General features: G+C 44.0%; 1 protein-coding gene across 1 annotated transcript in view; it reads left to right on the top strand.

The window, feature by feature from the left end:
- Positions 1 to 6: 6 nt before the first annotated feature.
- Positions 7 to 11,504, top strand: part of LOC147666212 (serine/threonine-protein phosphatase 2A 55 kDa regulatory subunit B beta isoform) — a 64,583-nt gene continuing 53,085 nt past the window's right edge. The window contains exon 1 of the mRNA XM_086949209.1: positions 7 to 75. Coding sequence (XP_086805335.1) covers positions 15 to 75 — 61 coding nt within the window. The 5' untranslated portion in view covers positions 7 to 14. The remainder of the gene's footprint in view (positions 76 to 11,504) is intronic.

Raw genomic sequence — 11,504 nt, 5'->3', positions numbered from 1 at the left:
ACTACGAGACGTACATGTCAGCGGATGACCTGCGGATAAACCTCTGGAACCTCGAGATAACCAATAGGAGTTTCAGTATCCTTTTCATGTGGGGGAAAATACCATGGAGTGAACATCCAACCCTTACTGGTGACGCCTTGGGTCACATTGCTATGCTGCCGTACTAGAGGCAGACAGGCCTTCTAATGGAACCAGGAGGCTTTCCTGGCAGACCATACTGATCTGAAAGGCTGGTTATTCTTTTTTGTATGGGGTAGACGCTCTCTCTCTTCAGAACCTTATTCTTGCCCTCACCTCAGGCTGTGAAGGAGTTTCATATCGTGCGAACTCCGGGTAACAGTGCGCTCTATAAATATCAATAACATTAACTTAGGTATCAGAGGGCTTTACATGAGCACCAGTTGCGTTATAGACGGATACATTCATTTTGTTGGGCACAGGGGGATTAAGTGATTTGCCCAGAATCACAGGATGTTGAGCGTCCCTGCCATGACTCGAACCCCGTTGCCCAGCTTCGAGGTCGATCGGTCTTTGATGAGGAATGTCCAAAAAAGGGTAGATAAGATCTGGAATGGAGTTTGATGGTGGTCTGCCTGCCATTCATTCGGAGCCACTGGACTGTTGTTAAATTGGCCTCTACTCCTAAAGGCCTGAACTGTGTTACAATCAAGGCATTATTGGCTACAGCTACAAGGAAGTTAGTGCAAGCAGTAAATTGTTGAGAAACACCTTTAAAAAAGAATCAGATAATACTTAGCCGTAAATTAATTATTAGTCTGATTTTTAGTTAAATGCAGAGAGAGGCGACATCAGACCTGGCAATGTTGTCAGCCAAGTCGTGTTTCTTCAATCAGTTGCTCGTGCCAAGCAACCGAGACAGCTCAGTCTGACAGCATGGCTGGTCTCTGCTGCACAGCCTGCCTGACAAGGTGTTACATTTGTCTGCACAGCTTGGGATTGGGGAGGAGGTGTAATGGGGTTGAGGAAGGGGTAACAGAGGAGGGAGAAAGCGAAGTGTGGGGGGGTGTTCTCTTCGGTTATTGAAAGACAGATGCCATGAGGGGTGCAATAAGGAGGGGTGAAATATTAGTACTGGAGCATAATTCTCTTTACACGCTGCAGATACAGCCAAAATGTTAGATGCAGGCACAGATGGAGCAAACAAACTACCTCTTAACCCCCTCCTCACCAAATAGCATAAAAAGAAGTTGGAGCGCGCTGTTGCGTAAATCAGCAAACTACGATTTGCCACAGTCCAAATCTGCTTCTGTTAAGGCTAGAAGTACAATCTGTTACAATAACTATTCTTAGACCTAAGCTGGCAGCTCTATGCATTGAAGATAAACCATCTATTTTTTTTTTTATTTTACCTTGGGCAAATTGTACCTTCCAACTTGAGGCACTACAAAAAAAATTAACATTTTGATTGAGTTCCCATTATCTTAATATTTTTTTTTATTGTTTTCCACCCCCACATGTCACTTCTGAAGTTGGGGTTACCTTGATGATTCCAGTGGCTTCATAACTACACTGCATATTTTATGGTATTGCCAGGTAATGTCCTGCACCCAACAAAGGTTAATAACTTTTGGTGCCTTATTATTAGGAGCTATTTTTACCTACCTCAACAGAACTGACATTAATCACGCCTTAAGAATGAAAAGCTGAGTGAGCCGCACCAGGATTCTGACCAATGGCCTGGAGGTTGCACCCAGATACACAGCAGAAACCATAGCACCGGTCCCATGTATGGGCTTGTCCCATTTATCTGATCTGCTCATCCTGTCTCCCTCATATATCTGGCTTGTTTTAAGGTGGCATTGAAGGAGCTTCATGCTTATAGAAACACACCACATGCGGAAATTAGCTCCTGTCTGATGTTTGCAGGTATGGTACATGGAGACAAGCCTTATGCTCAATCAAATAGGTAATTTGATTAGGCCAGTAGACCTGTTGTAAATCCTTTACATAATTTCCAGGAAAAGGGTTTTTATATCTCAGAGTAGCACTTGGGCGCTCTGTCTGAAGTGGACGCAATGATTACTGGGGCTATATTAGTGTATGTGGTGCATCAGGCGAGCGGAGAAGACCCTCTAACCGCTCGACAATATGTCAGACTAAACCAACATATCAAAACAGTATATACAGAAAGCCTTATGCACACACAAGCAATATCTCTTGCAGTCGTGTCTATGTCTGAAACACAGTTCAAATAAGCCAAAGTCAACACAAAACAAGCAAAAAAAAATTTGCACAGTATCGCTGTAGTTTCAATGGTTTAATGGTTCCACAACCAGCCGACACGTGTTTCGTCGCGTTAGGAACAGTGTATCCGCGACTCCTCAGGGCTGCGCTATAGTTTGCAAAAGAAAAAAGGTCGCTCCACCAGTGATAATTCCGACCCGGCGGGGCCCGTGACCAACTGAGAGCAATTTCTTGATAACGGTTGCGAAGCAGAAGTGGTGCTCCTGCGTATCTGTTCAGGGTACAATGTCACTCGGCCGATAAACGATGCATCGGCGACTCTAATTGGAGATCGCGCTCAAGACGTGTTTTTTATTGGCAATAAGCCCGGGAAAAGTTTCTAGCAATCAAACTGGAGCGGATCACTTCCAGAGGGTGAGATTTTTCGTGAACATGTAGTATTTGCCGATTTTGGTTCTCCCGGGTCGCCGTGTTCCGGCTGAAATGTCCAAAATACAACTCCCACGTAAGTGCGCTCTCAGGACAAAAGGAACCGGGACAAATTACCAGATCAAAGCGATTTAATTACACAACGCGCTTCGACTACAGCCGTAGTCTTGGTCACCTGTAAATAAACAGTGTTACAATGGTTGGTTAAATAGGGTCACATGGTATCCTGGTACAGAAAGTGGTGTTCCAGAGAACAAGGCAGCCATGATGGAATGTGCAAATAATAACACAATCAAGTTATAAATCCAGTTAAAAATCTAACAAACAGTGAATTAAACGCGAAAATTCATGTTAAAAAAATGAATGTCTCATGCCATGTAATAAAATAGTGGGTGCATGAACATAAACTGACATAATGGTCTCACATCCTGTTGGCAACAAACTGCGCTGTGTAGCGCAATCTTCTATCACTAAATAGTGAATGCATGGACAAGAAATGAACAAATTATGTAAAATGTTGTTGGCAACAAAATGCGCTATAAAGCCTAATCTCCTGTGTGTAAGGTAACATACACCCCGCACTGAAGTGGCATGCCAGCGTGAAACTTGAAGCTGCTGGTACATCTGGGTCAGTGCATCGGCAGGCGCCTGGCGTGTAACACCATATGAGAGTCCCTGTTTGTGTGTGAAGGGGCTACAGGTGTATAGGTAGTGCGTGCTGCATGCATCCATGCAATCAAGGGACGGCGACTACAAGAAAATAAACAGATGTAATAAATGAAAACATGTCATAAGTTTTCATAATCACGGGCAAGTGCCCTAAGAAATAACACCAAAAGACAAGCTCATGGGCCAGTGCCCTGGCGAAGGGAGATGTAAATGTGGGCAGATGCCCAAAAGTCAACAGCAAAAGTCCAAGCATGAAAAACCGGATAAGTGTGGTAGGCACTTCATGGCAAAAACAATGTTGGCGGAGCCCCGCCGTGCATCTAGCGAGAAATGAAAATGTGACATTACCAATCAGTCAAGGTGAAAATCGAAGAAAAGATTAGGCGACCCGTGCTCGTGGTGTCAGGTGCAATCTGGTGAAGTGGGTCCCTTCCTTTCCTCCTACAAAACAGAAAGAAATGTGCACATTAAAAACAAGGCCCCTACAGAGTAGAGATCAAATAAATGATTGATAATCATATCTGGCAAGCTGTTGTTAAGGAGAAAGGAACAGAATTAAACGTTGAAGGAAGTCTTAAAACAGAGGGACACAAGAGGTCTCTAAGTCATGAACAGAAGGGAGACTAGGATGTTTTCAGATGGATGGCCAATTCCTCATCCTGATTCAACCCTCTTGGTGCCTTGATTTGAAAGTCTACAATGTATGCAGACTCTTTTTGTCTCAGTTTGAGTGTTCTGTCGCCACCCCTGGGATTCCTATTGATCTTTTCTAGAATGCAGTAGCTGAGAACAGAGGAATCAGAGTAGTGTTGTATTTGAACATGGCGAGCTACCGGGTATTTCGGGTCTTTGTTAGTTATGGCTCGCATATGTTCGCGTATGCATTTTCTGGCCATAAGAGTAGTGCTGCCGATATACCATTTCTTACACGGACACGAGATGGCATAAATCACATAGGTGGTGCTGCATGTGATAAATTGTGTAATGGCTTTTTTGTATGGGCCTATGGTAACTTCTTTGCAAAATGTGCTGCTCTTACATGCTTTGCAATGTCCACAGGGAAAAAATCCCTGTAGGCTGAGGTCCCTCTTGGTGGTATGCTGTTTAATGTCGCTGTGTACTAGTGAGTTCCTCATGTTTCTACTCCTTCTGAATGTGAAACTGGGTCTGACTTGTATCGTTTCGCCTATGGTGGCATCATTCCTCAATGTGTTCCAATATTTGGCGAAGATGCATCTGATGTCATTAGTGTTAGAGTGATATGTGAGTATGGTGCGGGTGTCATTCTCTTCTGTGCTCTCAGAATAGGGGTATATATATATCCAACCCTTTTCATCCATTGGTCTGTTATTGTGCCATTCACACATTTTGTCCACTAACTACAGGATATAGCATGTGGTGATGGGTCAGCGCACTTTAGCCACTGGCTAGCATTACCCATGACAAAATACTCATTGACAAAGCCAAAAGGCTGTCAGACAACACCCAACCTATTGGCTTTGGCAATGTTTGTTGTCTCTAGATCAGACCTACCAAATTCATTTAACATGTTTGCTCAGATGGCTTTCGCTGTCTCTAGATCATCAGACCTAATATAACATGTTTGCTCATTTGGGAAGAGTATATTAAACTCTTGCAGCTGCTTAGCCAGCAAGGGTATTCGGCAATTTTCTATGAGAAAGACAACAGTGAACAGCTTTAGTAAACAATTCCTGTAATTCTCAGTGACTGCAGAAAAGTGCATTATTTAAGATATGAATAAAACATGATTTCATATTATGTAGAAAGCTCCTCTTTGCCCTACCTACAGGTGACAGCTCCTATTTGCAGCAGATTTAGCTTTGCAATCAAGTAGTGCATTATGGAATACTAAATCTCGCAAAGTGGTTGTTAGACTACTTTCCTCTTAACTGCTGTATAATGTTTGCATTGCACTTACGCTGTCTTCAGTCAGATGGGAATGTGAAAGATTATTGTACAAAAGGGAATTTTTGCACCTCTCTGCTGGCTCAGAAGGCTATGCTTCGTCTGGGAATATCACATGGCCATACATGTCACACTTCATTGTGTTTGCTGATGTGATTTTAGGAGTATTCTTGTATGGATGTATTTTGTATTTGCATAGTGGGGTCCATGAAATTGGACACAACTTGGTAGATTTAAAAAACTTCTCTACAAGAGGGCTTTGAGTTCTAAGGGAAGCCGAGAGATATTAAGTATTTTCAAACACACAGGGGAAAAGTGTATGGGAGTTAAAGACCACTTTACTATCGAGCTTTTTAGCCTATGAACGCAAAAGTGCTATTTCAAGAACGTTGCACAGTGAGTACTTACAGAAATTGAAAAATTGCACAGTGCCTCAAGTTAATAAATTATAGGCCGTTTATAAATTTACAAAATACACCAAGCACGACATGCATACTATTTTGCTACCTATTAGACTTAGATTTTAGTCCCTGCACCCATGCGTACTCAAACAAATGTGTGTTCTTGAACAAATCACTATTTTCCATGTGCTTTGATTCCCTTGTGTTGCAAATTCAGAAGTTATAAACCTTGGCCAACAAAAGTATAACGTGCATGAACATAATGTGCCAGTTTGTTGTACTGGTTAAGTGCCTAGAAGTGGTTACTTTCAAAATGTTGTGCTACAAATTATTTGCACTCTCTTCACTCAGTGCAATATAGAAACTCAAGTTCCAGATCAGAACATATCCTATAATTTTTGCTCTGTCATCTCCAGTAGACTGATTGTGTGTTACCACCGAAAACCACTTCATTGCCACAAGGAATGCATTTTCATTAAAAGTGGCCATTCACGAAAGAAACATTTCATGGCAGGATTTTAATATTTTACTTGGTGTTATTTTATGTACTGCAGCTGCAAAATAAATATGTAGGAGACCAAGATACTTTTATGAAACCCCACAAGCAAAGCATAGAACAAACGTACAATGTTAACAAAGTGGACCACTCTTGTGGAGATCACGTGGCTGACTACCTCCAACATAATCCATTACTTATTAATATATTTTTCAACCCAGACGATTCTAGCTAATATCAAATGTGATTCGCCTAAACAATATGAAAAACAATATCAACAGATCCCATTGACTCCAGACGATGAGGCCCAAAAAAGGCACACACATGGAAAGTGCTTTGGTCACAGAAATAATTGCAGTGCGCTAGAAAACTGCACTTATCATAAAATTACCTGTCTGATATGGACATTGCATACATAATCTTAACACAAAATGCACACTCACAGATAGACATACCTAAGGGACAGAGGCTGTTTGCATTATGCTCTCACAAAATCTAACAATCAAAGGATCTCACTGAAGGATCTTACTAAAGGACGTGCATCAGCAAGTATCATCAGTCTAAAGTTTATTGACAAACAGCCTTTTCCCTCTTGATGAAGGTTTAGATGAAAATGTATCACATTTACCACAAACCTTGAGAATGCTTCCTGTGCTCTCTGCGTGCAATGATCATTCTAGGTTGTTCATCCCAATCTACATTTATCCAGAGGCCAAAGGCTCACCAATGAGACTGAAAATACAGGATCCTTCCTTCTCTCACGGCCATGTTTAAGTGCATCATTGGAAAGTTGTAAAAATGCTGATTGATATCCATCTCTTAAATAGACTCCGTATTCCCTTTACAGGGGATGAGGAGAAGTAATGGAGTCCTTTGATATGGTCCTTGCAAAGCTCTCCTGCCCACACCGCCGTTCCCGGTGATTGAAGCGTGACATCTAAAGCCGCACACCACCACTGACCAGCGGCTTCCATACCAGGGCGTGATTGATGAAAACAATCAGGCACATTGATCTATAGGACTCTAGTCCCTTCATGATTGACACCACCCCTTCACCCCTAAAGCTACAGCGGATCTCGCTATAGAAATATTTACGGCTGAGCTGAGCCTCCGCAGCTTGATGCCAAATCCTCAATTTGTGCTGCACTCAATTGAAAAATACTCCTGAGATCCCAGAATAGACATGCTGGAGGGTTATATTTCCCCAATCTCTGCAGTTTTTCAATTCCGGTGATTGGCGCAGCAACACATGTTTGCTCTGTAGCAGAGTGAATATAAAAAGTAGCCACATATCACAGTGAAAAAGGCTGGACAATCAGGCAAATAACAAAAACAGTGGGAAAGCATCGACTGTGCATATTAAAATGAGACCCCCCCCCCCCCCCACATACACACCCACGCACGCACAACAGTTCGAACACAGGGTGTGCACGTCAGATGGGCGTCATGGAGATCCTTGGATTACAAGTCCATGCCTAAAGTGACGTAGCCTTTCTCTTGGAAAGTGATTAGAGTATTTGCTTTGAATGTGTACAGCTAATGTGTGTTCTTTCCGCTACCAAAATTTGGAAGCCACGTGACTTCCTCGATAAAGGGCAAATGGGGTGTTGTAGTGCAAACGTTATATTGTGGAATGCATCTTCTCGACTACACTGAAAAAGGATGTATCTTGTAGTATAGCATTCATTACCGTTTTTCACAAAATTCTAGCTTAAAGTAACACCATACACATGACCCTCCCCAGTTGTGTTTGGTTCACCTTGTCCATGAACCAGTCGATAGTTGTTCAATGTCACATTGTTCCATCTGAGACACAACATTCACAGTTGGTCTCTTGGCAATGTTGGCACCAGTGCTCTAACCAACATCGCTGGCTGAATCTATGCAGTTTATTACATGGAACACCCAGTATTTAATGACTATCCGAAGTCAACAGTATGTTCAGAGTCTAGACGAGTGCTATACAGAAGTATACTGTGATCATCGACCCATAGCAGCGGAAGGGGTAGAACAATATAGGTGGTGGTGGATCGCTTCAAAGAACGTTTTTTGAACCCGCACATATATGTTTTTTTCTTTACAAATTAAACACAATATATGCCCCACCAACAATCCGCTCTTATCTAGAGAACTTTTTCTCAAAGGCAAATCCAGTGTTGAAGACAAATCTCTGTTTCCGAACTGCGGCCAGGACCTCTTTACTGTCCTCCCAAGCCTCCAAACCATTTCACTGTCTGCTGTCACAAACTCCGCTGTCAGCTGCTGCCATGTTACATGTCCGTGTGTCCAGCAGTGCGCGCCATCCTCCTAGTTGTTACGCTGACCCGTTTTCAGAGTCTGCACATCACCTAATCATGCCTGAAATACAATAAAAAGTCAAAACATTTGTTTCACATTCTTAGTTGTGTTTCGGACCTTAATTTAGTGATCAAAGACTGAACAATACAGTTACATTTGCAACTCGATTTAAAACTTTCCTCGATTAAACTTTTACTAGCAAACATTACTAGGTCTCACATAGCAGAATATCCGTCTGCCAGACATATTGTTACCAAAACATGTACAAAGAGAGGGCTTTGGCTCTGCCCAAGGTAGCATTTTCCTCCTCTTCATTCTATTGGTGCTTGGTGTATCATTTCGCCTCCTATGAAGTGCTTGCATAGTGTTCTATACAACTAGTAATTGTATTTTGTTCTGATTGTTAACTGAACAAAAGGAAAAATAACATGATAATAACTATTGTTATTATCATGTTATTTTTCCTATAGCTGTCAGTGGATCTCCGGCGGGACAGGGCTGGCCAGAGCAGGGGAGGAGTGGTTTGCACTCCCAAAGTGCGCATAAACTGTATGGCTGGCCCTCTTGGGCCGACCAAACAGTCCATGCGCACTTTGCATGTTCCTGCCAGGCTGCATTACACAACCTGGTCAGTACAGGCTCCCTGTTGCAGTCTGAGCGCCGATCCACGGCCCTCAGACCAATCACAACGATGCATTGCAGCTTTGTGATTAGCTCAGTGGAGCCTGTCTGCAGGGTGCTGCCTGTTGCTGGGAGCCTGCAGAAAGTTGACTTGAAGGACACAGGAGAGGCTGCAGCCGGACAGCTGGCAGGCCAGTCATTCCAGGTGAGTGGCTTTTTAAAACAAGCATTTACAATGCAATGGTTTCGCCTTTGTTAAAGTTAGAGCTATTGGCATTGCTCTTGACATTATTTTTATTTATGTATTTTTTAACATAAATAAATGGCATTGTCATTTACAATGCCACTAGCTTTATCTCTCGCAAATGACACACACAGAGCCCCCCCCACACACACAGCCACACAAAGCTCCCCACACACACAGCCGCACAAAGCTCCCCACACACACAGCCGCACAAAGCTCCCCACACACACAGCCACACAAAGCTCCCCACACACACAGCCACACAAAGCTCCCCACACACACAGCCACACAAACCTCCCCACACACACAGCCACACAGAGCCCTCCACACACACCCACATGGCACAAGCAGGCAACAGGGGCACACTGAGGCACAAGCAGGCAACAGGGGCACACGGACGCACAAGCAGGCAACAGGGGCACACTGAGGCACAAGCAGGCAACAGGGGCACACGGAGGCACAAGCAGGCAACAGGGGCACACGGAGGCACAAGCAGGCAACAGGGGCACAAGCAGGCAACAAGGGCACACGGAGGCACAAGCAGGCAACAGGGGCACACGGAGGCACAAGCAGGCAACAGGGGCGCACAAGCAGGCAACAGGGGCACGAAAACTGAGGCACAAGCAGGCGACAGGGGCACACGGAGGCACAAGCAGGCAACAGGGGCACACGGAGGCACAAGCAGGCAACAGGGGCGCACAAGCAGGCAACAGGGGCACGAAAACTGAGGCACAAACAGGCGACAGGGGCACACGGAGGCACAAGCAGGCAACAGGGGCACACGGAGGCACAAGCAGGCAACAGGGTCAGGAAAACAAGCACAAGCAGGCAAAAGGGTCACAAGCAGGAATTGTAATTTAGACGGGGCTGAAGTGTAGAACGGTCAGTAGGGAAGTAGTGTGGCTGGTGCAGTGGTACCAAGTGGTACCAATTATTCTGCAATTGACACTTGCTTTATTCCCACCTTTCTGTTTACAGACTACACTCCGAGCTACTGTAGTGGCAGTATCCTCTGAGCTCGTGTCGCAGAGCTGCCAGGTGGCGCAATGTATATTCAAGAGCACGTATGGGCCCCTATGTATAATATAGTCTCGGCGTGAAAGCAGCAAAATACAAAAAATATGTATGATTACAGCTTTACAGATGAACAGCAGTAAAGATGCATGATTAGAAATAGTGAGTTTAAACTACTAGTGTGAACTTTTTGGGTGTGTTCCTGCCTAATCAAATATATGAAGAATGCTACCTTTTTTTACTGGATCTGTACTATAAATGTATTTAAATGTGTTTTATTGGAATACAAATAGCTTAATTAAATCCCTCCTTCAGAAACAAAAAGAGTAGCTTTGGGTTCAAAAAGAAGGTTGTGTGCTAAAGGTCACACTGTGTGACAGAGCTTGGGTATAGTAGTCGTTTTACAAAGTGCACTTAAGCCGAAGCTGGTTTAGCATTTACTGTATTTAAACTGCGATAGTAACTGGAAATATTGATTTATGCTAGAACGCTTCTTGAAGTTACTAAGGATATACGAACATAAAGTCGTATCTTTTCATAAAATGAATAACTCTACTTGGACAATATTTTATTGTGAGACACAAGTGCTGGTTTGAAAATATTTAAGGGGGTTAAGGAGACATGGATGCAGGAGTTATTAGGAATAAAGAGGGGGGTCAAGGTGGTCTGATCATGAGGGGCACAGAGACCTGGGTAGAGCGGTTTTGTTACAGACGGGTTAAAGCCTAAAGGTAGTCTGATTCAGTGGTACAAGAGGAAGAGTTGAGGCGGTCGGGCTAAATGAGCATGGTTTAAAAGGCCACATCGCAGGTCCGTCTGAAGTGATCTGTTGTTTGCAAGGGGGCTAAATGGGGGACTGTGTAAGGTGCCCGGTCTACTCATTGGGAGTATAAGGGAGTAAAGCGGGAGGGTTACAGACGGAATAAATGGGAGACTGATTAAGGATGTCTGCTACTACGGGGTTACGGCGACCTGGTTAAAATGACGTGGTTACAGACGGGCTGAACTGGGGTCGGATTATGATGATGGGGCCAGATGGGTGGAGGGTAGATGTCTGGGTGATATGTTCTGCATACATACGCGCCCCTGCACACTTACCTCTGGATAGCAGTCCTTGGCCAGCACCTGTAGCATGGCAGTCTTCCCACAATGCACGTCCCCCACGAGGACCAGCTTACACCTCACCACGGCGGGGGCCTGG

The sequence above is a fragment of the Lissotriton vulgaris genome, unplaced genomic scaffold (assembly GCF_964263255.1).
Source record: "Lissotriton vulgaris unplaced genomic scaffold, aLisVul1.2 SCAFFOLD_650, whole genome shotgun sequence".
Lineage (NCBI taxonomy): Eukaryota > Metazoa > Chordata > Amphibia > Caudata > Salamandridae > Lissotriton > Lissotriton vulgaris.
The sequence above is the reverse complement of the archived record's forward strand: the minus strand, read 5'-3'. Positions and strand labels throughout refer to the sequence as shown.